This window comes from Cucurbita maxima, unplaced genomic scaffold (assembly GCF_002738345.1).
Source record: "Cucurbita maxima cultivar Rimu unplaced genomic scaffold, Cmax_1.0 Cma_Scf00022, whole genome shotgun sequence".
In the NCBI taxonomy this organism is placed as follows: Eukaryota; Viridiplantae; Streptophyta; class Magnoliopsida; order Cucurbitales; family Cucurbitaceae; genus Cucurbita; species Cucurbita maxima.
Genome location: NW_019272038.1, coordinates 1,148,081 through 1,175,959, shown reverse-complemented (window position 1 = coordinate 1,175,959; position 27,879 = coordinate 1,148,081). Strand labels below are relative to the sequence as shown.

At 36.6% G+C, this 27,879-nt stretch overlaps 4 protein-coding genes across 6 annotated transcripts in view; 1 reads left to right on the top strand and 3 right to left on the bottom strand.

Moving 5' to 3' along the window:
* LOC111496124 overlaps positions 1–8,424 on the bottom strand; it is a 14,589-nt gene extending 6,165 nt beyond the window's left edge. The window contains exons 1-12 of the mRNA XM_023146419.1: positions 7,314–8,424; positions 6,918–7,030; positions 5,517–5,725; positions 4,368–4,487; positions 3,504–3,632; positions 3,295–3,420; positions 2,531–2,586; positions 2,349–2,448; positions 2,156–2,273; positions 1,178–1,387; positions 710–1,046; positions 249–342 (exon numbers count right to left, since the gene is read on the bottom strand). Of these exons, the coding sequence (XP_023002187.1) occupies positions 249–342; positions 710–1,046; positions 1,178–1,387; positions 2,156–2,273; positions 2,349–2,448; positions 2,531–2,586; positions 3,295–3,420; positions 3,504–3,632; positions 4,368–4,487; positions 5,517–5,725; positions 6,918–7,030; positions 7,314–8,149 (2,448 nt within the window). The 5' untranslated portion in view covers positions 8,150–8,424. The remainder of the gene's footprint in view (positions 1–248; positions 343–709; positions 1,047–1,177; positions 1,388–2,155; positions 2,274–2,348; positions 2,449–2,530; positions 2,587–3,294; positions 3,421–3,503; positions 3,633–4,367; positions 4,488–5,516; positions 5,726–6,917; positions 7,031–7,313) is intronic.
* A 1,312-nt stretch (positions 8,425–9,736) lies between these two features.
* LOC111496206 (RNA polymerase sigma factor sigC-like) lies at positions 9,737–13,921 on the bottom strand. Of its 3 annotated transcripts, none has more exons than XM_023146571.1 (7): positions 13,753–13,921; positions 12,479–12,642; positions 11,652–12,128; positions 11,349–11,579; positions 11,134–11,274; positions 10,850–11,047; positions 9,737–10,348 (listed from the first exon to the last, which is right to left on the bottom strand). In XM_023146571.1, the coding sequence occupies exons 1-7, from the start codon at positions 13,844–13,846 to the stop codon at positions 10,274–10,276; spliced, it is 1,380 nt and encodes a 459-aa protein (XP_023002339.1). In that variant the 5' UTR covers positions 13,847–13,921; the 3' UTR covers positions 9,737–10,273. The 3 variants fall into 3 exon arrangements, with proteins under 3 accessions (XP_023002339.1, XP_023002340.1, XP_023002341.1); XM_023146572.1 differs by having other exon boundaries at positions 10,931–11,047; XM_023146573.1 differs by lacking the exon at positions 9,737–10,348 and adding an exon at positions 10,638–10,825 and having other exon boundaries at positions 10,931–11,047.
* Positions 13,922–17,070: 3,149 nt separating this feature from the next.
* LOC111496352 (EPIDERMAL PATTERNING FACTOR-like protein 2) lies at positions 17,071–18,661 on the top strand. Its single transcript, XM_023146772.1, has 2 exons — positions 17,071–17,256; positions 17,351–18,661. Exons 1-2 carry the CDS (start codon positions 17,154–17,156, stop codon positions 17,704–17,706), a joined length of 459 nt encoding a protein of 152 aa, XP_023002540.1. The 5' UTR covers positions 17,071–17,153; the 3' UTR covers positions 17,707–18,661.
* A 112-nt stretch (positions 18,662–18,773) lies between these two features.
* On the bottom strand, positions 18,774–23,281 carry LOC111496260 (inositol-tetrakisphosphate 1-kinase 3-like). Its single transcript, XM_023146638.1, has 10 exons — positions 22,936–23,281; positions 22,376–22,457; positions 22,092–22,124; positions 20,710–20,830; positions 20,513–20,605; positions 20,287–20,406; positions 20,012–20,188; positions 19,564–19,619; positions 19,381–19,465; positions 18,774–19,256 (listed from the first exon to the last, which is right to left on the bottom strand). Exons 1-10 carry the CDS (start codon positions 23,115–23,117, stop codon positions 19,165–19,167), a joined length of 1,041 nt encoding a protein of 346 aa, XP_023002406.1. The 5' UTR covers positions 23,118–23,281; the 3' UTR covers positions 18,774–19,164.
* Positions 23,282–27,879: the final 4,598 nt, after the last annotated feature.

Sequence of the window (27,879 nt, the reverse complement as noted above, 5' to 3'; positions counted from 1 at the left end):
CCCCCCCCCCCCCCCCCCCCCCCCCCCCCCCCCCCCCCCCAAAAAAAAAAAAAAAAAAAAAATCGACATGTCTAATATCTTCTCTCTGGAACTGTCTGAAAATTATCACAATATTTGGAAAATGTGGTGTTTTTATGACATGCACGTTCATTGTTTCTGAAAAAAAAAAAAAAAACAAAACAAAAAGCACTTATAAATCACGAACCAAACAAGGAGTCGGTGATCTACCAAAAGAACCAGAAACAGACCTCACAAAATGTTCCATAAAGACCTGAAGGGCACGCTCTACCAGTCACAGAACCATTTTCACCTCCACCACCCTGTTCACCACCTGTACCTCCCCTGCATAAAACAAGCAATGGTGATTAAAACCGAAGGTCTATCGCTCTTGCTAAACTGGGAAAAGAGAACCACCAAACAGCTTTACAATGCAATTAAAACTACAGAATTAATACACAAAAAGGAATCAGCTTAGATAGGTGGGCCTTTACGTAATTCCTCTGTTTGGAGAAGGGATGTCTTGTCCCTTCATCCCTTAGGCCATTCCGGGCCATTTGGTACCTTTTGAATGGAAGACATGGCTTCTTTCTTTCCTTAAAAGGAAATATCCAAAATGAGCCAACACAAAAGAGGCACCCTAATAATTAAGTTGACAAATTCATACCGGTACCATCGAAAGAAAAGAACTTAGTATGGGAAAGGTACTAACCAGGTCCCAATATGTCCTTTCACACTAGCAATGGGCTGGTACACATCTCCTGTAGGTATGTGGGCCCAATGAAAGTGAATCCTTCCTCCACCACCTCCACCACTTCCATTTGCTACACTATATCCACCAGTACTTGAAAGAACAGCAGATGAACCAAGAGCCATTGTATGAAGAAAAAGGAGGATAGTTCCCCCAGACCCTCCCCCAGGACCTGTACTAGAGCCTTGAATATTAGTCAATTTTTTCACGTCTTCAATTCCGTTGAAATTGTCTCCATCAGATGTCACCGAGCCTTCAATGGACAAGCTTGACAAAGGATGCGCTATAGAGCCCATCACTGCATATATAACGGGAAGTGTAGTTAAAAAGAATTGCATGGCTATTAAGCTAATTTAGTAGAAGCTGAATATTTATTTAGATTAAAGTCCCCAAAGGGAATAGAACAACGCACACGCAGTAGAAACTCACCTATAATGCCTCCACCTGATGAGAAACTAGCTAAAGTACCATTTCCACTCCCGCTACCAAGCTCACAGGGAAGATCTGCTTCCCCATAAGAGATGCCACCTGCAACACAGTTATTATTGAAGCATCCTTCCCCACCTTTACCACCATACCCACCACCACTGTATATTCCACTGCCAACGGCATTCCCTCTTCCCACACCGCCTGTGCAGCCTGTAATTGCAAAAAATGCTCAAATCTAAAAAAAACACAAGTGTTCTTTCAACCAAATACAACTTCATGATAGAAGCTGGAAACACCCAAGCAAACAGAATTTACAAGTGGACAAATAGTTCTCTAGGTAACTCAAAACCTGAACACCCTCTTCGGGAGGGAGGGAGGGTACAAGTAATCTTTATTAAACAGTGGTATCGGTGATAAGGCACCAACCCAAGTAAAGGCCAAGGGATTACAAAAACGTAGTTATTCAAAGAATGATAAGAATTAAGAAACAAAATAAATAAATAAAAACCAAAAAATTAGAGAAAGAACTCAACAAACAAGTCTTGTACTAAATATCATCCCAAATTTCCTTCTCCTTTCTATGAATAGTCCTGGGAGAGTCTATGGTTGCTCTCAAGACAAGAAATAATCCGGGTAATTTGATGAACCTAGAAGCTTCCCCTCGAGCAAACCTCATGCAAGACTCTCAATGATACTTCTTTCCTTATTCCACTTGCTGACAACACTTCTCTCTTACAACTCAGACTGATTACCCATGTCACATGCCACAATCTACTCCTATCATATATTAACGGACAATGTGGTATTCTGTTTCACATTGGAATCTAATTTGTGTATTACTTAGTGGCATGTGAGATTGGTAATCTGTCTGAGTTTCAGGTGTGTGCGTGGATGCATATCAAAGCAAAACAAATGAACAATATCCAAAAAAACATATGGGAGAACCTTAATCATACATAAGAAGATAAGTAAACCTACCCATCCCAGATGCACTGATGATCCCACGAGACAGGACAGTTATAGTTCTTGCCCTGTGGAAATGAACCACCGAACCTTTGATAAGACCCTCTACAGTGATATCTTCAATTCTGCAGATCTGAAATGGCGACAAAGTATCACATCAATACAAAAATGTAAATCCCTTGGCAGACTATTCCATTCTGATAAGCACCTGGAGAGTGAAAGATAGCGATGAGTTCACATTGCAATCTTCAGGTGGACGGAATAGTTCAATAGGGCAATCTTGGTCTCCACAGTAGAGTTTAGGAGTCCTATCAAATGTGAAAATTAAAATTAGCAGTTTCGAAATGATCAAATATGCACAAGAGGAACATAAGCCAGATTCAATCTTACACAGTATTTTTTGCGGCATCATCTACAGGACCTCGCAAAATAGATCCAGGACCAACCTTTTACCCCCAAAATAGATAACCAAATTAATAATCAAACATAAAGACCATAAACCATTTGCTCCCTAATGATTCTCATCAAGTAAACAATGGATTAAACAATTCTATTAATAAAATAATGGACTTCCCAAACAATAGCTGCAAGTTGAACTTGTGGAAGGATAGAAGGTTGTAGAGTGAGGATACGTCTAATGTAAACAGAATCGAATTCTAAAGAATAATCAAACTTGAAATGCGAGGAGTTCTTTCTCACAGTTGGACCGAAAACATCTTTTCAGGATCAAGAGTCATCTACTTAGCTAAATACTTGAGATATTCTTTTAATATCTTGAAGAAGAAACAGCAATTTAATGGCTTAGAACTATGTACAAAAGTTGAGTGCACGATACAAAGTTGATAACCTTCTGTTGTAAACTAAATATGATGAGCACAGTGATTACTTTTATAAGGATGTTTATATCCAATTATAGCATTCCACCATGCTGGATCTAATCAGAATAAATGACCAAAGGAATTGATACAACTAATCAACCAACTNCCCCCCCCCCCCCCCCCCCCCCAACCTCTACAATTTCCATATCAACCATGAAGTTATTTCTTGTCTAAAAAAATTTCAAGAGTAAACATTTCATACTTCATTGTTTTTTATTACATAAAGTAAGTATTAAAAATGATGGTCAGTCAAAAAGTAAATTCATTGATACTTACATGAATACTATAAAATAAAGACAGAACTAAACGTTGTGCTTCAATCCGATCTCCCGGACCCGACAAGTTCAATAAACCTTGTCCATGGACTCCCAGGTTAGCATTAGAATGTATAATAGATGATTCCTATATCAAAAATAAAAGAATGAGATTCCTTAAAATGGAAGGCTACAAAGAAGAAATGTCAAAGGAAGTTAAGATTAAATTACCCGAAGAACAATTAAGTTACTAGCCTCAAGCAAGGATGTCAAGACACCAGAATCTCCACCTCCATATATAAGCATTTTAGAATCCCACATCAAAAACATTTTCACCGACATGCGTAGTGCCCCATATACCTGGAATTGTAAACCATGCATTCTCACATCACAACTCAAGGAAATAACAATATCCTGGAGAATGATTGATACCAAATAGCTATATAATCATGAGAATAAAATACAAATTTCCTAATTCTATATATAAATAATATAAAATTACAGGGAAGTATATAATATTAATACTACCGCAGCAGTTCACCCAGGAAACACTTGATTCTCCTTCCTTGTTACTGACCCCCCCCCCCCCCNCCCCCCCAAAGAAAAAAAAACTAATTTTCATGAGGTTAAATGGGAAACAAATTGTAAGTTAGGACAACAGATAGAGTTGGCTCAAAGAGTCTTACGGTTACGTGGATTATGTGATGTGAATATGAGAGTACCAAGGTTCCTGAACCCCTTGGTTACCCATTTTCTAAGTACTCATATTTCAGAAAATGCCGAACTATGCTGATGATTTTTTCTGTGGTGGGTGCGTGCATGTTTAGGCAAACCATTACACATTATGACAAGATTTTCAATATCATTCAATAAGTTGAAAAATGATAAGAAAACAAAAGTAAAAGCACACAAGATAAAACACAAGCATACAACAAAAAAGAAAAGAGTGAAATGAAAACAAATTGACAAATTTGCATGAAACAAAAAGGTTTAACCATGATAAATATTCATTCCCGTTTCAAATCATGAACAGACGAAGAATAACAGTACTGCAGGCATGCAGCGCATAACCGTAAGACAAAAAAAGGGGTTTACCTTGATTTCTGAATTGCTCATTAAGAGTTCTTCTGCCAATAGCTCAAACTCTGATGAGGCAAAGTGAGCCAGCCCAAAACTTAAAACTCCCCCAGATAGAAGACTAATCTGACCTTGAACCTAGTTAGTAGTATTGAGAACCAAGATTGAGATTGTTGATAAAGCTCATGTCAACATAAACAAAAGGGATAGAGGAAACATACATCAGATGCATCGACTGAGAACTTGGCATGCACAATAGATGCTAGTATCATTTTTTTTTTTAGACCAACTATCAAGCCATCCACAACAAATTAAAGATAATTAAACTATAAAACAATCTCTAAGGCGCAAAGCACAAAAGTTTCAAAAATAAAAAACTTGCACTAAGATGAAGCTCCAGGGCCAGATGGTTTTACAACTAAATTCTTTATCAAGTTTTGGTCCTTAAAATTGGATTTCTAGAAACTGTAGCAAGAACTGTTTGCAAATGGGCATGTAAAATTCTTCGACGGTTATTCTTCTTGTGACATTTTTATCTGGAGGGCTTTCTTGTAGGATTTCAAAATCATTGGGCTGCTACGTTTTTTCATTTTCATTTATGCTTTATTTATTTCTCTCAGTCTACTCTTTGTAGACTTCTTGTACTCTCTTATAGCTTTTCAATCTTCAATTACAACTTCTGTTTCTTATTACTGAAAAAGCCGTTCGTTTATGCTTCCTCAACTCTCATAGTTTATTATTGCTGGTTATAGTGGAAGTCAGTTATGGTGAGAACAATGTGGTTAACAAATAGTAAAAATATTGAAAATATATATTAACAAACAGGCCGATGAATATTTAGATGGTAAACAAATAATTTGTGCAACACCAAGAAATTTCCTAGATTGGTGAATATAACTTCGAATACTTCACATTAATATAACTGGTTTTTTCACTTTTTCGGTATGAAAGAGGCTTCCATTAATGTAGAAAAAAATACTGATAGAAAGCTATAAAACAGAAACTAGAATGAACGAAACAAATGTAAAATAAAAGAGTCCCACTTGTATGTATGTACGTAGGTCAAATGAAAAGGCTCGTACTATTCTGTAAAGTACCACTTCTCCATATCCAAGATTCACATGCCTGTATAAACAATCTAAACTGTGTTGCAGATTAATTACAAACCTGGACACGGCTCCAGAGCAAAGGAACTGAAGCCCTAGCATTATTTCGAACATAAACATTCGTCATGAGTGGTTGATTAGGAAACTCCAAAAGAAGTGTGTCTGTATCCGTAGTCAAGTTATGATTGGAAATTGTAAGGCTTCGAGGAACAGCATCGTATATGGTTCCAGCACCACCAGAATTTTCTGGACAACCCAAACTACGTCCCCCTACATAAATAGCATTTATTTGGCAATACCTTAGCAATACTACTAAATGAATTAACATATAATGACATAGTGCAAGAATCATCCATAGTAAGCAATCGAAGTTGCATTGCAAACAAGCAATCCTTATTATTAACATCCATAGTAAGCAATCAAAGTTGCATTGCAAACAAGCAATCCTTATTATTATCGCCAACAAATAAGTTTCCAAGTACTAAAGAATTCAAGTAGAAAAAAATTGTAGAAGAGAGATGAAAAATTTAAACCAATCTCCCTTCATCCACTCATGCTAAACATGTAACTAAAAAAATGTTAAACATCAGCATTGAGTGCCACACAAAAGAGTATACTGGGACACCAATCATCAGTGTCAGGTGATGAAAGATCTCTCTAGATACCAAAGTAAGCCCTTCTTAAAGAAAGGGCTAAATGAAGGGAAAAAGTATAAACAAGGAGACTCTCAAGCAGGATATTTCTGTTATCCATCCTATGTATATGTATGGATGATAATAGAAATAAGAGCCAGTCCCCTCAAGTAAAAGGAAAATTTAGTTTAAACAAACTACAAGTTTTAATACTAAACGTATTTTATGTTCTGGCAGAATTGGCAGAATAAATCATCCACACTCCTCGGAAAATAGAAAATACTTTGAACATTCTTTTTGTAGGAGTAATTACTCCAATAATCTAAGGAAATCTTGTGCCCTTAAAAAAATTAGAGAATAGTCACAATAGAACATGAAATGGAAAGAAAACAATAAAAACTGGTAGAATCTAAAATCAAACATTTCTAAGTCTCTACTCTTGTATTGAATTCATTTTAATCCCCTAATTTCTAATTCTCATATAGTCGTAATGATCTTACCAGTAAAATACTTCATTTCCTATCAAACGGGAAAAACAAAAAAACAAAAAAAATCCCGATCTTACAAGATGGGCTAGCAAACTATGCACAACTGAAACATACATATATCCACTATTTCCCATGCACATTTTGGAGTTCAATAAATATACTGAAAAGATATAGAAGCAACTATTATAGAACAGAATTCATGCACGCATAGACACATTAATGTGTTTTGTACGTGTATGTGTATGTGTGTATTAATACAATATAGATACTGCATATAAGTTTGTGACATGCTCCACGATTATGTAACAGCACTGAAGTTCACTAATGGCTTATAACTCTCACCATGCGCAAAAATTTGGGGATCATGCCTGCTGAAAACATCAACAGAGATTCTTCCACCGCCACCACCACCATATCCATTACCTCCACATGTACTTATCCTGCCATCGCCAATCCTGTTCTTCACAAGCAACATACTTTAATGTTCAATTTTATCCCATGTCCATGTATTACGAAAAAAAAAAAAAACAAATTTCTTGTAAAAATAAGAATGATGAAACGAAAACCAGCTGAATTAAGCCCTCAAATACCCCACTATCTAAAAGAAGAAAAACTCATGCAGCTCTCGTGCTATAAAATTATCAAACAGACAGGGGAGATATACACTGTTCCAATGTGAAAACAAGTTGAATTTAGAGAAAGTAGACACACAGATGGGGAGAGAAGATAGATAATTACATTTTGTGAGCAAGGATATAGATGCTGCCACCTGACCCACCTCCTCCTTTTGTCCCTCCATCACCCCCATCAGCTAGAACAGCCCCATCAATTATAAGAAGGTCGCCTACGTTCAACTTAATCTTTCCGCCACCCTTTCCACCATAGTCTACCTCCTTGCTCGTGGAACCACCCCGGCTCCCAAAACTGCTAGGCTTCTGCAGCGACGCCCATGAGTACGCATCACCTCCCCAATAGTCCTCAGGAAGCTTGGTTTTATCCGTCAAACAACATGCTCCCCTCCCTCCATGTCCCCCACCTGACCCATCAATACCTTGTGGCGTCCCACTAGTCTGTGACGGCGGATTCCCAGCTAAACCAGTCGTATTCACCACAGACCCATTGAGAAAGCTAGCATTCCAGGCAGCCAGCTCAAAACTCCCGGTAAATATAGACGAATCATTGCTCAGCGTAAAATTGCCAGTAATGTTAATGGTAATCGAACACCCCGGTTTAGGACAATTAAACTTCACCCCAGGCAGTATATAAAAATTCCCCTTCCCAGCTATATACACGTCATGAGTAAGGTTCAAATCGTTGACAATCTGACATGTAGTATCCAAAGAGCCAACTCCATCTAAATCCCGTGTGCAGGAAACCGAAGGCGGATGAGGCGGTGGTGGCGGTGGAGCCGGCGGCGAATAATCATGGTGAGAAAGAAATCCATCGTAATCGAGAATGGAAAATTCATCGACCGTGGACGATGAGACAACAGAATGAGGAGGCTCTGTAACAAGAACAACTACAAGCGCAATAAAATTTGAGAAACGAAGAGAACGAGAGTGAAATCGAGCCATTCACTACTGTCAACAGTCATTAGGTCAGAGATTTCTGTAAGGATTGGCAGTTGAATTAGCAAATGCGATCGGAAACAACAAAACTAAATCCACCATGAATACAACAATTTCACGAAATTCAGAGTACATGCGCGTTGTTCGTAGAAATGGAGAAACCCTAGAATTCGCTCTGCAAAACAGACTGCAACACAAAAAAACCAGACGGAGAAGGTAAGATTGATGTTTTCTGAGAGAGAGGAAGGTGGGGGAGAGAAGAAGTCCCCTTTACTTATTTCCACGATGAATGAATGGCAGGGAAATGTTTTGAAACGGCCTGCGATGAATGAGCTCGCCCACGTGTCCTTCTCTCATTGGTTAACCTCCATAACCCACCCTCTTTTTTGACTTTTTGTTGTTTTCCCGCGCGCGGTTGGCACGTGTGGAAGTTAATCGTGGTACTTTGTCGTATTCATCATTAAACAATAATGAACCCTACCTGTCTTAAAAGAGCGTAAATGTCAATCGCTAACTTACAAATTTATTTTTTAACTTTATCTTAATTAATTACTGAAATTTATTAATATAAATTTTATAATTTTATCAAATATTCATTAAACACAAAAATTTTAAAAATAGAATGGAACGGTATTTTTCAGGCAATGATGTAATTAAATTAAGTCGACTTACACTAGCCAACTTAACTCAAACCTACTCGAGCAGATCCATACATCAACATGGATAATTCATTATATTTAACTAAATCGGAAGATCCAAACCGAAACTATACTAAAATACCGAATTTTGTAATTTAACTTTAATTTTGAGTATCCGACAAATTTAGACCGTTGACACAATTACTTGATCGTTGATTTGACGATGGACAATGTAATAAATGCAATAGACCTCTCGCTATCGTCATAAATTATGTTAAAAGAATTTTATAATAAATATTACATAGAAAGAAAGAAGAAAAAAAAAGTAAGTTAACTCGGCCATTGATTCAATTGTTGTCAGCTTTCCCTTCATCAAGAAAACCAGTTGATAATAATAAACTATAGCATTTATTTCTGACCTGACCAAAAGCATGCTTGATGCTTCTACCAAAGTTGTCAAACAAAACAAACTCGACTCTTCAATTCACCATTTCATTTGTATATTCTTCTCGAGGAAGAAAGGTATTATAAATCTAACCGTTCAAGCTCTCCACTAGTAGAAATTGTTCTCTTTGAGTTTTAAAATGCATCTGCTAGGAAGAGATTTCTACACCCTTATAAAGAATAATTTGTTCCCCTCTCCAACTGATGTGAGATCTAATACCATTTGTAACAGCCCAAACCCACCGCTAGCAAATATTGTCCGTTTTGACTCATTACGTATCGCCGTCAACCTCACGGTTTTAAAATACATCTACTAAGGAGAGGTTTCCACACCCTTAGAAGAATGCTTCGTTCCCCTCTCCAACCGACCAAATTTCTTATCAGCAAAGTCACAAAGAACTTGGTCTGAATTCACATGCGAACACAAAAGCTAATAAACACTTAGTATTGATAAATCAGCTGAGCTCAACCAGACATATAGCTCTACAACAATGGCATGAAACGCTCTGTAATGTAATACAATGCAATATATTTGGAGCCATATGGCTTAAAATTGCTATATATGTATGTAGAAGGTTTGCCCATGCCCAGGTCAACATCTTTATCTACTGCCTCATCAGTGCATGATGGAAATAAAGGACATATTTTAAGTTAGAAAACACTAACCAGCAAGCAGATGGGTTGGTGTGTCTGTGTATGGAACTGTACAGAATTCTTTACTCGAAACGTCGACAATTGAGATATGATCAATTTGACGCATTTTCTTGTGGCAGTAGCTTTCTTAGTATGAACCTTGGCTTCCTTGGCCTGCTGCAAGTTTTGAAAAGATTAGCTGAAAGAAGTATATCAAGCCAAATAATGGCTCAAGTTCCTCACAGTCTCTTCATTTTTCAGCTTTGTTATGGCTTTCTTTTCTATTTTTCAAACCCACTCCTTGCTTATGTGCAGAAGTTTCCCAGTTTCCTCAAGTGACTTGGGTCAGAAATCGACAAGTCCATATCGCATAGCCAGGACCTGCCTCTCCCTTGATTCCAACCCTTCAAGAAGATTAAAAATGTCGATCTTCATGAGTTTTCTTCACGGTCTCTTCTGGGCTTTGTATTGAAGTATCTGCTGCAAATTCCTGCACCATAAGAGCAACTCTTAAAGAACATAAAATATCAGATCAGAGTTTTCATATATATTGTAATTTGTAACATTAATCTGTAAGAGCCCAAGTCCGATGTTGTTAGTAGATATTGTACTCTTTGGACTTTTCCTTTTCAGCTTCCCCTCAATGTTTTAAAATGCGTCTGCTAGGGAAAAGTTTTCACACCCTTATAAAAGGTGTTTCGTTCTCCTCTCCAACCGATGTGGGATCTCACAATCCACCCTCCTTCATGGCTCACCTTCCTCACTGGCACACTGCCCAGTGTCTAGCTCTGATACTATTTGTAACGACCCAAACTCACCACTAACAGATGTCGTCCTCTTTAGGCTTTTTCATTCGGGTTTCCCTTCAAGTAAAACGCGTCTGCTAAGGAAAGGTTTCCACACCCTTATAAAGGATGTTTCATTCTCCTCCCCAGCCCCTCAGCCGATATGGGGATCTCACAATAACCTTGTATGGAAGAGAGAATCATACCATATATTTCACATTTAGGCCATCACTCCTCTTCTGATCAATCGAACCCACAACTCTTAAGCAGTTGTTAACAAGTCTAACCTTAGCCAAAGGAAGACCAGTGGCCTTCGCTATATCGTCATCAGAATATCGACTACTACCGTTGTTCAAGACCTTTCGGGCTTTCTGAATCTGATTCATTGCCTTGGTCAATGACCACTACAAAGAATTATAAAGACAAGTCAGTTATACATGAATATGAAAACTTTACGAAAAATCACCTCCTGGTGAAAACAGAATCATACTGGAATTTGAATTTCCCTTGAATTTCGTGCAACAACGCTCGACATCGATTTCCTTATCCAGTAATGGATATAGGTTGAGAATCTAAAACCCCTTTTTGGGTCAAACCTTTCCACACCTTGCAGAACACCAACAGCTCCTGCCTATGAACATACAAGAACATAAACATCAAGATGCATATCCTCTCCATTTTCTCATAAAACGGAAATGAATCGACCTGAACTAAGTCCTCCATTGGTAGTCCAGAGCATCGATACTTCTTCGAAAGGAACCGAACTAATGAATTAGTAGTCCTTAAGAGTTCATCTTGACAGAACCAACCAAATTGCAGCTGGTTTTGGAGGTCCTTTATATCAACACCAGCAGCATTGGCCCAGCAACTCATGCTTGATATTTTTCCAGTTGCCTTCTCTAAAGTTTCTCTAATTCTTTCTAAATTTGCAACTACCTGCAATGAGACAGAAGCTTAGCAAAATAAGTATTGAAAAGATGATAGTGCGCATATCAGAGATGAATCAACCTTAACCCCTGTGGATATTTCAACTTCATTTTGTGCAACGGTCAGTCTTTTAAACGCTCTTTTTCTTGAAAATATCGAGGAATTACGAAATTTTTCTTTAGCCGCTCGTGTAGTTAGCAGCTGGGAAGCAACTTTATCAGCATTATCCACTGCTCTCTCTTTTACTGATCTTCTTCCTGCTCTTTTTCCAGAGTAAACTACGACGTCATCATTCTGGCCATCTGTTTTTGGGTTTACATTATGATATCCACCGTCCTCAATGGCTAAGTCATTTTGGCCATCTCTTCCCATGCTTAGCATGCCTGATTCAGCAAAAGTTTCCTCCAAAACATCAATGTTTTTCATCAACATGCCAAAAGACGACGCTTTGCCAGTAGGCAAGCTCGTACCAGCAGAAAAGTTGTTGTCTACTCTGGACGGCCTGGTGCCTTTTAACCCGTAATGCAAATGACCGGGTGGCCTTGCCTTATTGTTTATCTGAGATATAAGAGTGATGAGAATGGTAATAACATATAAGATCCATCTGATAAGATGCAAATATACTCCTGAAACTATATCTTTAGCTGGATTCTTATCCATATCGACGTATCTCGTTCTCTCCTTTCATTTTACCGCATCATTTCCAAAGCGCTCGAGTTTATATTTGTACTTTCAATGAATGAACCAAACTCGTCCTTGTGGATTTGATCCTACATGCAACTATTACGATCTAAAATTATTTTCAAGTAAGGAACTATCATTTGTTAGATTCAACGTCAAGAACAATAAACTAAGACAAGTCAAGACTATATGTGGGTGTTGTGTGATGTTCATTGCGCAGGTCTAACCTCTATCACTTTCAAATCTAACAGATCATCGGCCGAGGATTGTGGAGCTTCGGACAAGCAAGTGTACGTTTTAAAGGTCTCTCTAGAGATAAATTCTCCTTCCTCACAAATACTGGAGAAGAAGGAAAGTCTTCCTGAACCAAAAGAAGCTTCCCTGCCTTTAGCTGTTTTAAAATGTAGAACTGAACAAAATTAGAGACGAAGACTAGCTACATGCATTCCAACGCCAAAAATCATGACATCTTTCTCACAAGCATCCAAGCTGGAGGGGAAAATTTAAGATAGATCGAATGCACGCTTCATTGATAGACAAGCAAAGTTATCAACAACTAGTTAATCATAAACAGTTTTGTAATCAGTAATTGTGAGATCCCACATCGGTTGGGGAGAAAAACGAAATATTCTTTATAAGGGTGTGGAAACCTCTTCCTAGCAGATGCGTTTTAAAAACATTTAGGGGAATCCTAAAAGGAAAAGCCCAAAGAGGGCAATATCCGCTAGTGGTGGGTTTGGGCCGTTACAAATGATATCAGAGCCAGACACCGAGCGATGTGTCAGTGAGGAGGTAAGCCCCGAAGGAGGACGCTAGGCCCCCAAGAGGAGTGGATTGGGGGGTCTCACATCAATTGGAGCGTGGATTATGAGATCTCACATCTGTTGGTGAGGAGAATGAATCATTCTTTATAAGGTTGTGGAAACCTCTTCTTAGGAGACCGTTGTAAAAACCTTGAGGAAAACCCCAAAAGGGAAAATCCAAAGAGAACAATATCCACTAGCGGTGGGCTTGTGTCGTGGGCTTGTGCCGTTACGTGAAAAATCTTCATAGCCAGACAATCCCAGAAAACTTAAAACAAGTTTAAAATTCATGAACTGTCACTTCAGAAATCTCCTCAGAATCTATTGCTCATCTATGTGACAAGGAATACTCTATATAACTATCGCAAAATTTTGGTGGGATGTTCATCATCTTTGATACAAAATTTCCAAGAAAGGCCCAAAAATTTCATTTCTCAAACGATTAAGATTATCGCCGCGAGAGCAATTTAACTATTGATTACAACGACAAGTACAACAAAGCAAGCTAAAAAATGCGAAAACCAATCAGTAACACCCTGAAGCTTGCTGAATCGCATCATCACAAGACAAAAGAAATAAGCTCAAAATTCATACATAAACACAGATATCAATCGACGCTAGTTTCTAATTCAGCATCGTAGTAATAGGCCTAGAATCAAAGCAAAAGTCAAGAAATGAAACAGAGAAAAAGAACTAACAGGCATATGGAGAAGCCTTGGAAGGGGAGCTCCGGCGAGAATGAGCCTGAATTTGAAAACTCCACTTGAGATTTGGCCTGAAACTTGTTGCCATCGTGAAAATCGAAGGCAGGAAGAGGCGGGAGCTTGGCGGCGAAGTAGTAATTACTCGTACAATCTAATTCCAAATTCCCTGCCACTAATTTTTAATCCCGTTTTAAGAATTTGGAAAATAAAGAAAATTAATTAAAATATTAGTAATGATATTATATTCCCTTTATATTACATTCTATTGCTATATTTTTTAAATAATATTTATGTCGATTCGTCTATTAGATCAATATTGACCCTATAAATATATAGAAATGTCGATGAAAATAGTTTGTTTGATGGTACTTGTCACTTGGATAACCGTAGAATTTCTAGAGCTAATACGTGCAATAAACCCTGACTTCTAGAAGGGATGTATTTATTAGACAAAAAAAGGCTAACACAAGCTTTATCGTTACTCTGATGATTCATGATAGCTCGATAAATCGCACGAGCAACGCATCATTCAAATTTATTATCTACCAACTTTCGATGACACGATCATCATGTGAATTAGGGTTCGATTTCAAAGAGGGAGCCTGAGAAATGGCTACCAGATCCGAGGAAGGCAACATACATGTAAAATAACTTGACACGGGGAGGTAGTAACAATAAATAACAATACCGGACTCCTCGAGTTTAGTAATTTGATTGATCAACCAACCAAAAAACTTTGACGCTCGATGTTCACAAATCACTCAATTACAGTTACTAGCAAGTGATCAACGTATGTGTACAACAAGTTAACAACACGTCCGATACATGTGTGTGTATATATATATATATATATCTCATACCTAACAAATGTCGAACATGCGTATGATAGACAAAGAATGATCGGGTTCGTGCCATAATAATAGCCTCTAAGAAGGGGGAAAAGAACCTTATTTTTTACAAATCATATCCAAACCACATTCCTTAAAAGCAGCTAGCTTCATCAAGACAAAGATGTGAAGAAAGTGGCAGAGAGTAAACTCTGATGCAATTCCAGGAAGAGCAGTGTGCATGCGCATGCATGCATGCATGTAATCCAACATCAGATAAGACAGATGAACAGAACACGACTGTCTCATTCTTGTTTTTCTCTGTTCTAATTTGTTTTGTTCTTTGAGCTGATTTTGTTAGAAAGCTCTCAACTTTCTGTTTTATACTGTTTTTGGTTAAATATTATCAGTTTTAAATATAAATGAGAAATAAATTAAACGAGCGATGTCTTACTGAATGCTTTAGAAAAGGACGTTATTTCATTATTTGGCTATATACGTCTGTGTCTAGGTATATTCCTACGTATACCCTCCATAAAAAATTTCAAAGCCGAAAGTGGAGAGGATCACATTTCTTATAAGGATGTGGAAACATTTCCCTAGTAAACGCGTTTTAAAACCGTGAGGTTGATAGCGATACATAACGGGTCGAAGCGGATAATATCTACTAGCAGTGGGCTTAGACTGTTACAAATGATATCAGAGCCAAGGCATCGAATGGTGTGCTAGCTAGCGAGGACACAGAGCCCAAAAGAAAGGTGGAATGTGAAATCTCACATCGATTAAAGAGGAGATCGAGTGCCAACGAGGCCACTACGCCCCCGAAGGAGGTGGATTGTGAGATCCCACATCGATTAGAAAGAGGAGAGCGAGTGTCAACGGGAACGTTGAACTCCGAAAGAGGTGTATTGTGATATCCTACATCGGTTGGAGAAGGGAACGAAGCATACTTTATAAAGGTGTGAAAACCTCTCCTTAGTAGATGCGTTTTAAAACCACGAGGCTGATAGCGATGCGCAACGGACTGAAGCGAATAATATCTATGTATGTTTGTTTCCCTACATAATGAGTAGAGAAAAGGATATCTCCTATATCTCCGTTGTGGGGCTCGTAAATCATTCTCCATTCTAATGAAATTTTGCATCAAATGATGGAAAAATAAACTGAAACTCCTCTCGGAGAAAATCTCGAGGCTAATTCTTCACAAAAACGAGTTTGAAAAGAGAGAGTGAAGGGTACGATGTAATCCTAAAGAGAACGTTGGAGGAAGAAACGAGCATAATCATGGATGAAATCATAAGAATGGCATACAATGATGTGTGCATAATCATATCAATAATACAAGGAAGTGAAGAACTTGGCGTGTAGAAATGGAAGTGGGGAAGATGAAAGGGATGGAAAACGAAAGGGCATGCAGAATTGAGGTTTATATTCTTCACAACTCTCCAAAATCTAAGCTTTGCTTTCTCGTGTAAACCAACAAAACGTTGGCTCATTAAACGAGGCTCATGTCCTTCCCTTTTCTTCTTTGGATTATTGCTTGTAATTGCTTTGCTCTTCTTCAAAAACAGAACACTACAGAATGAAAAGGATGGGACAGTTTGAATTATAGAGTGCCCACTCAATCTCTGCTCACTGCACCTACTCTTTTTCGGTTGGTACACTTGTATTATTCGGGATAGATCCTACGTTTGTTGGAGGGTGGAATGATGGAAAACTTCTCCTAGTAGATGCGGTTTAAAATCACGAGGTTGACGGTGGTATATAATGAGCCAAAGTGGACAATATGAGCTGCTACTAATGGTATCAGAGCTAGACATCGGACGTTGGACTCGTAAGAGGGGTGGATTGTGAGATCACATATGGGTTGGAGAGTAGAACGAAACATTTCTTATATGGGTGTGGAAACCTCTCCGTAGTAGGCACATTTTAAAATTGCGAGGCTGACAGCGATATAAAATGAGCCAAAACAGATAATATCTGCTACTGGTGGGTTTGAGCTATTACAAATGGTATCAGAGTCAGTCACTGGACAAGGTGTTAGCAAGGACGCTGGACCCCTACAGGGGGTGAGATTGTGTGATCCTACATTGGTTGGGGAGTAGAACCAAACATTTCTTATAAGGGTGTCGGGGCATACGAAAGGAGCCAAAATTGACAATATATGCTACCGGTAGGGTTAGATTGTGAGATTCCACATTGGTTGGAGATGAGAACTAAACATTCTTTATAAGCATATAAAAACCTCTCCCTACCAGACATATTTTAAAACTGTCAATCACTAGACGTGTGTGAGCAAAAACGCTGGGAACCCAAGAGGTGGATTGTAAAGCAGACACGTTTTAAAGCTTTAACCTTATAAGAGTACGAGAATCTCTTCTTAACAGACACGTTTTAAAGCCGTGAGTTTGAGAGCAACATGTATGAAACAAATTCCTCTTTCATTCTAAACCTTTCCACCTTATATAAACACTTCTTCTTCTTCTGCCATCCTTACCTTTAAAGCTTTAACCTTTTGACATATCCATCCATCTCTTTTTGTTCTTTCTTTTTTCAGTCTCTAAAAAGATGGGCAGCCTTCAAATTTGGCACAGAAACAAACACCTTTCAATTCCCTTCCTCTTCTTCCTCTCTGTTTTCCTCTTCATTCATCTTACATCCATAGCTGAAGGTAAGCCATTCACTCTATTCTACACATTACACTTTGTTTCCTTATAACTTGTTTCAATTTGTTTCAAACTTCAAGAATGCATTTGTTCACATAGGCAGAGGTTTCCAGACGCCATTAATGGAGGACAGGAAGGTGGAGGAACAGCCCAGCACGGCGGAGCTGGTGAGGATGAGGAGGAGTCAGATAGGGTCACAGCCGCCAAGCTGCCGGAGAAGGTGCAGGGAATGCGGCGGACCTTGTGAGGCAGTTCAAGTACCAGTAGCAGTGCATGATTCATCACATGAGAAACAGAGGAGAAGAACAAGAAGAAGAATAAGAAGCCATTTCTCTAGTGAAGCTTCTTCTTCTTCTAAACATAATAAGGTGGCTCTGTCTAGTGAAGATGAAACCTCAAATTACAAACCCATAAGCTGGAAATGCAAATGTGGGAATTTCATCTTCAACCCATGATTTTGCTGTTCTTTCAATTCTTTTTCATTCAATAAAAATACCAACTTGTAAAGATCAAAGATCTGGAAATCATCCATTGTTCTTGAGTTTCTGTGTTTTTCAAGGCAATTAGGCAAAGGGATGTCAGGTGGGTGAAAAGTACAGAGATTTGGTGATTTGTAAAGGGAGAAGAGAAATGTAATGAGATATTTGAAAGTTTTAGAAGAGAGAGAAAGGGAGAATTATTATGGTGAGATTAAGAGAGAGAAAATGAGGTGGAAGTGTCATAGTGTCTGTCAGGTAGAATTCAGACATTTCTGTTCTTCTTCCTGGTTTTCGTATAATATAATATTTCTGAATCTGGAAAAATCTCCATGGCTACAGAACAGAGTAACCTCAATAAACTCAATTCATCTCTCCCTCCTCTTCCCTAAAAATGCTATAGACCGAGGGTGGGACAAGACCTCTTACAACGGAAAAGAAAGTCAAGTGGACTCCCGACTCTTCGCCCGCAGTAAGGAAGGAAGGAGACATTGGAAAGACTAGACCATAGACCTCTTATACCGGAAAAGAAAGTCAAGTGGACTCCCCACTCTTCGCCCGCAGTAAGAAAGGAAGGAGGCATTTGAAAGACTAGACCATAGACCTCTTATGCCGAAAAAGAAAGTCAAGTAAGAAAGGAAGGAGGCATTAGAAAGACTAGACCATAGGACCTTTTATGCCTCTCATGCCAGAAAAGAAAGTCAAGTGGACTCCTCACTCTTCACCAGCAGTAAGAAACTAAAATTGAGGCAGCCGACCACCACCAAAAATAAAGAAGAGATGAAATTCTAGATTGAACAGAACCCACCTAAGATAATACGCACTAAGATGAGAGCTAACTATTGTTGCCTAATGGGAACTTCGCCCATATTCAGGAAACCCGGCTGAATAGTTTCTTAGTACTAGGATCAACTCTTCCTTCCTTGCCGGGTAGCGTAGTAGCATGAAGAAGATATTGCTAATAATCTAAATACAACCCAATTGGCCATGACTATCTATTTAGTAGCATAGTGAGCAGCATGACTTGAATCCCATTCATTCAGAGCTGTTATAAGCGTAAATTAGTTCATCTAAACAGAATTTACATTGGATCCTTGGCACTTCCCTTTTCTACCTTAGAAATATTTACAGTCATTCTAGTAACTCCCAACAAAAGCACAGGGGGCTGTAAGATCAGTTCAGATTTTGAGCTAATTAATGCAAGTTAAAAAGGCATATTTACACCTTCCAAACTGCAAACTTGTCATCTTAGTGAGCGAGCAGAGCATTAGATAATGGCTGAAACCAAAGGACAGAATTCATACGAAATGGCTTCTCCCTTCCTTCAGCCAAGTGAGTTGCCCGAATGAGCTGCAACTGGAAGCCTCGCCCTCGAGCGCTATTCAAGAGTTATCTGGAGAGCACTGAGCGTGACCGTATGAGAATCAAAGAAAGTTTCTAGTAAGTTGCTCTCTTCTTGTACTTGCTCTGTACCAAGCCCAAGAGGAAGTCTGTGAATATGTGCTCATATTCTGGCATTTTTCCATACCCTGCAATGAGAACCGGCTTTACTCGTAAACAGAATTGTAGGGTCCGAACGAACGATAAAATTGCACAATATTTGAATCTTCATAGATGCAAAACTTATAAATCCTATAAAATACAACAACTTACCAGGGAAGTAGTTGATATCAATGACATAATAACGATCTCGAGTTCCATACTCTCGAATAATGTCGAGGTTGAATAATCGAAGCCCCTGTACAGAGGTAACAGAATGAGCATATGATCACACTCCATTTTTTCTAGCAAACGATTTTAGGCAGGAAAAATGGGGTAGAGGAGCAAAAGCCTTACCAGTCTACGTCTGAGTTCCTTTGCTAATCTCTCTAATAGAGGTCGTGGAGGAAGTTCTGCAGATAAAAAGTATGCACTGAGTTTAAACGTCCCTCTATGAAATTTCGATTTTTGTAACAAAAGATGTTTCTGAGCCTTATCGCTAAATATTGATATAGGGTTTATGTCTTCAACCTCCGAGAAACACATGATACATGTTGTGAGATCTCATATGGGATGGGGAGGAGAACAAAATATTTTTATAAGAGTGTGAAACCTCTCCCTAGCAGACACGTTTTAAAAACCTTGAGGGGAAGCCCACAAGAAAAAGCCCAAAGAGGACAATATCTGCTAGTAGTGGATATGAGCCGTTGCACAAACAAAGAGCCTGATCTCTTGAAGTAAAACAAACAAGTTAATAAAGACACCTAAGGTGTCAAAGGACAATCCTTCAAATTTGATGACTTACCAGCAACACAAGGATCCAGATCAGCATCATCAGCAGATGCAGCAGCATGAGAAACTCTCGGGAAACGATAAATACCAGCATTTTTCAAGACCTCCCACATGCTGACATTTGGCAACGAAAAACGTCTGACCACTTTTATAGCTTCACCAACTATGAAAACCTTAAACATGACACCTCCTGGCACCATGAGTAATAGCAATTCAGAAACAAAATTCACAGGATCCCAAATTATGGAAGTAACATGGAATGAAGGGAAGAATGTTAGAACTACTCACCATGGTTGACAAACTCCTGGAGAACAAGAGGAGGTTCAAGCTTTTGGAGGGAGTACTTATCATAAGCTAAAGATAATTCATGGGACTTTTCACTTCCATCAGCAACCAACGGTTTAGCAACTGATACCAACGTGAGAAAACCATAAAGATATAGCATAAAAATATGAGAAAAACGTTGTCAGGAGATATTGATGATCAGTATCACGTATTGCATAGATATACATACCAAGAGGAAGTTTTAGCCCAACCTTCCCCACCGCATCAGAAATGGAGGATGCATCTTTCTTTATGACTAATTGCCTTGGAACATCTACTTTGCCTGCACAGAAAAAAAGGTCGCTTTTCCCCTTTGTCAGTAAATTCCAGAGTAATATCCCCATATATACATATATAGTACTCAAGCAACACATTCTCAACATTTACCATAGGATTCAGATAATTCCATGTCGGCAACTGCCTGGAGCATAGACTGGCGATTGTGCAAGTGCTGTATCGCATCTGGGGGATCTAGAACGGTCACTTCTGGGTGTGTTTGTCTGTATTCCTACAAACATATGCAGAGAGGGTAAGAAAACAAATTGGAGCTTATTTGAAAATGTTTCAGACATATGGTACACATCATGGCCAAATGAGCACCAGAAAGGGTCAAGGGTGCAAGAATACAGACGAAATTAATTTACAGCTACTAAGAGCTAAATCATAAACAGGTATCCATAAGAAGAACCAAGAAGAAACCACTTTTGACCACAAAGAATCAAATAAAAAAATAACATTCACCCTCTACAGTCGGAAAAACAACTTACAAGAAGAACAAGAAGAAACCAAAGGAATTTGGAATAAACACAGAATCTAAGTTAGAAATAGATTAAACATTAAGCTTTCGTTATCTTCAGATATTAGACATCTGTCGAAAAAATTAAAATTTAAGAACATATCGGTATGAGTACCTTCAAACACATACATGCACAATGAAAAAGTGGAGAACAAATTCAACTGCTTGCATATTTTTTAGTTCAAATTTTTGATAAACTATTGGATTGGAAAAATCATTCACAATACAACATTCATGTTCCACAATCCAACCTGTAGATATATCAAAACGAGACATCTAAATGTCACCATTATAAGTTATTGAACTGTAAGAGAAATATAGTAAGTTTAGATGACCCACAAACTTCGTAGAAGCTGAGAATCGTTTAGCACCTATAACCCCGCACAACCTTTTCCTTCTAAATCATAAGAGCAGAACATTTGTCTGACTGAAAGCTTATAAGAACGAGGAGGAGGAGACTTGCAGACTCTAATCCTATAAATCAGAGTTCTAACAAAATCTTATATTGATGGGTTAGGCAACTCTTAAGCCATCTCCCGTTGGGCCAATCAATGTTCAAATGGGTAGCCATGTACTGTGGAGAATGGAACCCATACAAGTTAATACAAATCAGTAGCCATTTTTTGGTTTTGGCAGAAATTTCCAAGAAAACCTGAACAAATCAGCCATGTGCCAAGAAGTGGAGACATCCTCCCTTGTTGGAACCTTAAGGCCTCGACCTCTACTACTGAATCATGATTCATGACGTTAGAGAACCAGTCTGCACATTAGGCCAGATGTGGATGAGCTTTAAATCAAAACTAGTTAACCCATTAGCCAATGTCAGTGATCATTCAACTCCAACCATGTGATTAGATGTTGCATAGCATACAAGTTAGGCATACAATATTACATTCCAGGAGGTTTAGGTGCAATTTGGACACAATAAAAACAAGTCAAAATGAAACTAAATATTCAATAATAGAGGACTAACCTCGAGAATCTGACGCCACTCTTTTCCTGACAACTGCACGCAAGAAAAACAAACAGAGAAAGGGGGCTGTCATAAAGAGTTGAAAAGCCGTAAGCACCATACAAAACCAACTACAAATCACTGGGACCCAGCAAATGGTGAAAAAAATAAAAATCAGAAATGACGCATGCAACCCATATGTGGTGGAGGAAGGATTCTGAATCGCACTCTGTGATAATGACATAGAATGAACCTCCTCCAAAACCACAAGGTTTCTTTCAAGGAAATTCGACGGAAACACTAACCTTGTGCAGAACAATGTCAAATGGCCCCTGATCCGACAGAGGTCTGTTTTGATCAATTGCAACGAACAATATACCCTTGTTCCTGCATTTCCCAGTGCAGATTATGAGGTAAACTAACAATCACTCAATAATCTTCATGATGTGAGAATATAGATAGAGAAATTATTCACATCCATTTTTTTTTCAAAAAAACCCAAATCTTAATTGCAGCCTCAGATTTCACAGAAAACAAGAGAACACAAGTTGATTTATCAGCTCATTTACGATTACGATATTTATTAAAACATTCTGACATTTTTTTTCCTCTTTCCCTCAACCCAAGCAAAGGAAAGCGACGTCTACGGCTCTGGAATTTCCCTCTATGAAACCACAGCCGGAAACATAGATTCTTACATTTCTGAAGGAAGAAGAAGAAGAAGAAAAGGAAAACAAACAGCCATCCACAGATTTTTCTTTAAAAAAATTTGGAAGGCCTATTCCATTCCAAAAGGTTTCGAAACGAACACAACGCAAGATATAACAAAAAGATCGATGAATTAGGGGTTAGTAAACATGTTTACCTAGCTAATCCTTCAAGCTTAGGCTTCATAAAGCTCTTGGTCTTCTTAGAGGTAAGAGCATAGCCAACAACAACCACCTTCCGCTGGTGAGCATTCGAATACTTCGATTGAAGCGACATCGTTTCGTCCATTTCAGCCGGCGGTTCGTTGGTGGCGTAAGGCGAATCCTCCTTCAACCTCATAATCTCCTCCCTCCGGTAGCTTCCCCTGCCTGGAATCGAACAACAAAGGCACAAGAAAGAAACGGAAACTGCCGAAGAAAATGCAGGAGATTGAGAATTTCAATGGCGAAAGAGAAGCAAAGAGGGAAAAGGTCGAAAGCTTCCGCGAAAAGAGAGAGAGAAAAAAAAAAAAAAAATCTTCACGAGAACCAGAGAAGGAGGTGAGGGTAGAAATGGAGATGAATTATTTATAAACAGATTTTTTTTTTTTTTTTTTTTTTAAATTTAGTTTCAAAAATGTAATTAGCAAACAGAAAAAAGGAATGGTTTCTAGCTGGACTGTCTTTTTTTTTTTTTTAATGGGTTGAAAAAAAATTAAAAAATAACAATAATAAATAAATAAATAAATAATAAAAAAAAAGGCTCCACGCGTTGTGGGCAGTTTTACACGTTTTGAATTCCGTTGTGTTCAACGGAGTTTAGGCAAATCTCCGGGAAGCCCGTTTATTCTTGTTCACATCTTATTATTATTATTATTAATTTTTTTTAAGGGTTATTTATTTATTTATTTATATGTAATAGTTATATGAAAAATATAATTCTAATAGTTTAGGTGCACTTGCCATATAAAATAAAATTTTTACTATACATGCTAAATAATACGATATTCCGATTAAATTAATAAAAATATATTTAAAAAATACGCGGGTTTTACCTATATTTTTTTTTTTTATTATTGTGTTAATTTTAGACGGAAATGTTCACTTTATACTTTATTAATTACGATTACTTCGTAATTATATTTTTTTTCTTATTTTTATTATTATAGTTAATTTTAGATTTAGATAAACTTTCAAAAGTTTCAATAATATCTTTTAAAAAAAAATTTAAAATCTCATAATGACTTTAAACGTGTTTCAAAAATATTCTTTTAACTATTAAAAAAAAATCATTAATACTTAATATTTTATTCAAAGTTCAAAAGTATTTTTGGAAGAAAATAAATGTACTATTTTAAACTTTTTTAAAATTCAAAGATATTTTTCAGATTTTTTTTTAAGTTTAAGGGTATTATTGGAATTTTTGAAAATTTAACGGTATTTTTTTTTTCTAATTAAAAAAAAATGTTAGATTTGGAAACATAGTATAAGCCTTTTATGTAATTAAAATGTTGGATTAATTGGATTAACTTAATTTCGGGGCTAAACGTATGGTTTAAGGAAACACCACTCACCAAATAGAATGGGGTGTCGATGTGGCAATATGGATGACGTGGCTTTCCATTGCTAAAGGATAAGAATGGATTTTTCTAATTCACCTTTATTCCCCATTTTTATGGCATTTATTAAATAGCATTTACCATAATTATTCCAGACCTTTTTTTTAACCTTTCCCATCACTTTCTAACTCTCACTTTTTAAATTAAATAAAATATTAAATCAATTTGAATATAGTTCAACCAATAAAATATAAATTTTTTAGGTACGACCATGAAAAAATGAGGATAGGATTATTACACAAAGGACTCGTGTTTGAAGGTGAAGGAGAAAGGAAAGACGAAACATTAAGATTCAATAGAAATATAAAGCATCGAAATATTTACCTCGTTCAATTAGGTGAAGGACTGTAACCGAGTTCAAGAAGTCCAATGTGAGATCCCACGTTTGTTGGAGATGAGAACAAAACATTTCTTATAATGGTGTGGAAACCTTTTCTTAATAGACGTCTTTTAAAATCGTGAAGTTGACAACAGTATGTAACAGACTAAATTGGACAATATCTGCTAGCGGTTGGCTTAAGAGGTTACAAATGATATCAGAGTGATATGGAATCAACCCTCTGACATCAAATGATAAGGAATCATTTTGAGAGAAAGTAAAATTCAAATTATTTTATTGATCAAATATCTCGAGACAAGAACACTTGTTTAAGATTTAAATCACTCAAAAAACAAGACCGATCATGTCTAGCTTACCTTGGGTTGATTTCTTATCCCTAAATTACGACAATATGTAATGACCCAAAACGAGCGGAGGATAACAATACGTATCGAGCGACTTATATATTTACCTCTTTCGTTTCAAAAATTAATAATTTAATATTACATACAATATTGAGATAAACTAACATGATTTCATGAGTCAAATCATCACTAATAAATGATGATCTCTAAATTTCTTGTTTTTATTCCAAAAATAAAAATAAAATCATATGACAAAAAAAAAAAAAAACAATACCCAAAAGGTTATTTTATTATTTTATTATTTTATAATGCCAAAAATACATATATTTTTATTTAAGAAAACAACAATGACAAGTACATTTATTTATTTTTACTTCAAATTGGAATTTAAATGTTAATTTTGTAAATATTTTAAATTTGTAATGAATAATAATTATGATTAAAAAAAAAAAACCTTAAATTGGATTAATGTAATATGTTCATATTTTGCGGTCAAAGATCCTTAATATCTCAGAAGATTTTATTTAATTTCTGTTTGGATTCTTTAGGATTATGGCCATTAATACATATATATATATATATATATATATATATATATATATATATATATATATTTTTTTTTTTAATTATTTATAGTACGAGAAAACACATGATTCATGTAATATATATATATATATATATATATATATATATTTCAAATATAATTAATTAATTAACTAATAGTTATTAATTTTTAATATTTATATATATAATTAGTTATTTAATTAAACAAATCGATAATTATTTGATTTCTAAAATGAAAAATACTCTACTAATTATTTACAATTAAAATTTTATATAGTTTTATTAAATTTATTTATTTGAAATTAATTATTAAACACAGATGGTTAAATAAATTCAAATACCGGTACATTATTATTAATATATGTTTTAATGAATAAAAATTAAATGGACTAAAATTATTTTAAAATTCAATAAAAATATTTATATAAAATTATTGGACTTGAAGTATTACAAATGGTATTAGAACTAAACAACAAAATAGTATGCGAGCAAGAACACTAGACCCTTAAAGAGAGTGAATAAGAGCTAGACTCCAGGCCAACTAGGACGCTGGGTTCCCAATGAGTGTGAATAAGAGCTAGATCAATATATCAGCTAGGACGTTGAGCTCCCAATGAAAGTGAATAAGAACTAGACACCTAGTGTTTTAGCAGCGAAGATGTTGAATCTCCAAAGAGGTGAATTGTGAGATCCCACATTGGAAAGATGTAATACAAGTCAAAACAGACAATATACATTAGAGGTGAGTTTGAGTTGTTACGATTCGAATTATGTATTAAATATAATTATTTTTTGATTCTCGACTACGTTATCGTTATCGATTCTAGAATTCAATTCGAATTTCAACACGTGGACGGACGAATTATAAATATATTTGTTAGAGAGGGAAAAGAGAAAAAGAATCTATAAAAGGCTATATTTTGGACAGGTATGGCTTGGCCGGTTGGCCCTCCCCACATAGTTGTGGCAATACCAACGCCACAACTTTTTGACACCAAAGACATTCTTGTGGTGTGTGAAGAGAAAAAAGCCATGTGGGTGGAACACAATTTAGTACGGACCCTAACTCTCTTCAATCATACGATATGGTTTGTTTTAAGCCTAAGCTCTCGTAGTTTTACTTTAGAGATGTATTTATGTCATTGACTTGGGACCCTTTGTCGTGGAGACAGCTTCGGCCAAGCCCTGCTGGCGCCCGGAAAGATGGAAAATGCCAATGGTTTGATTGGGAGACAAAATAAGGTTTGGTCGTTGAAGATCTGCGGCCGCCGGTGGTGTCGTATCTGATCGGTCAATTTTGTGGATCGGTCCCCCAGCTGAGATGAGGTGGCAGAGAGAGTGTGGCAGTTAATATTCCGGAGGAGGACGGTGACTCTTCCTTATCTCATCATGTTACCATATATATATATATATATATATATTGCCATTAATTTTAAATATTTTTCTACACATTTCTATTTTTTTCAAATCTAATAATAATAAAAAAAAAAAGTCATAAAAAAGAAAAATATTTTAATAAAGAACATTAAAAGTTCACCAATAAAAATACCCTAATCTAACCAACATTATTAAAAGTAGTAATAATAATAAAGCTCTTTAATAATTTAAATCCATATATTATTTATTTTTCTATTACTTAGAATTAAATTAAACCATTGGATAATTATTTGTTTATTTTTTTAATTTTCAATATTTTTTGTATCATTAATTTTATATTTTATAGGTAAATATTTGAATTTTTAGACCTATTCTAGAAAAATAGTATTAAAAATGAGTATAAATCCAGACATTTCGAGAAACTTCTCTTTTCTTTGGTCAATTCTATTCAATTATGTCTATTTTATTTTATTTTATTATATTATATTATATTATATTAGTATCGAGTTTTTCATAAAGAAATGTTGGGTCAATTTGTGACTCAAAATTCTCTATTTATTATTATAAATATAATAAATATATAGAAAACCACAAATTATCTCAATAAAATTCTCTATTTATTATTATTATTATTTTTTAAGGATCGAGCTCCCACCTTATTTGGAGAGGGGAACAAACCCTTTTTTATAAGTGTCTCTTCTTAACCGACGCGTTTTAAAAACGAAATTCTAGAAGGGAAACTTCAAAGAGAACAATATCTGTTAGCGGTAGACTTTAGCAATTATAAATGGTATTAGAGTCACACAACAAGCAGTATACTAGTGAGAACATTGGACCCAAGGGAGTAGATTGTAAAAGCTCATATCCGTTGGAGAGAAG

Excerpts from the sequence above, each read along its gene's own strand:
- LOC111496206 (XM_023146571.1), bottom strand. The coding sequence starts at position 13,846 with ATGGCAACAAGTTTCAGGCCAAATCTCAAGTGGAGTTTTCAAATTCAG. Across the intron at positions 11,275-11,348 it reads CAATGGAGGACTTAGTTCAG|GCAGGAGCTGTTGGTGTTCT; the intron begins GTCGATTCATTT and ends GTATGTTCATAG. Across the intron at positions 10,349-10,849 it reads GCCTAAATGTGAAATATATG|GAATTTGCAGCAGATACTTC; the intron begins GTATGATTCTCT and ends CTTATGGTGCAG.
- LOC111496352 (XM_023146772.1), top strand. The coding sequence starts at position 17,154 with ATGGGCAGCCTTCAAATTTGGCACAGAAACAAACACCTTTCAATTCCC. Across the intron at positions 17,257-17,350 it reads TCTTACATCCATAGCTGAAG|GCAGAGGTTTCCAGACGCCA; the intron begins GTAAGCCATTCA and ends TTGTTCACATAG.
- LOC111496260 (XM_023146638.1), bottom strand. The coding sequence starts at position 23,117 with ATGAGGTTGAAGGAGGATTCGCCTTACGCCACCAACGAACCGCCGGCT. Across the intron at positions 20,606-20,709 it reads GGAATTATCTGAATCCTATG|GCAAAGTAGATGTTCCAAGG; the intron begins GTAAATGTTGAG and ends TTTTCTGTGCAG. Across the intron at positions 20,189-20,286 it reads CCAGGAGTTTGTCAACCATG|GAGGTGTCATGTTTAAGGTT; the intron begins GTGAGTAGTTCT and ends TCATGGTGCCAG.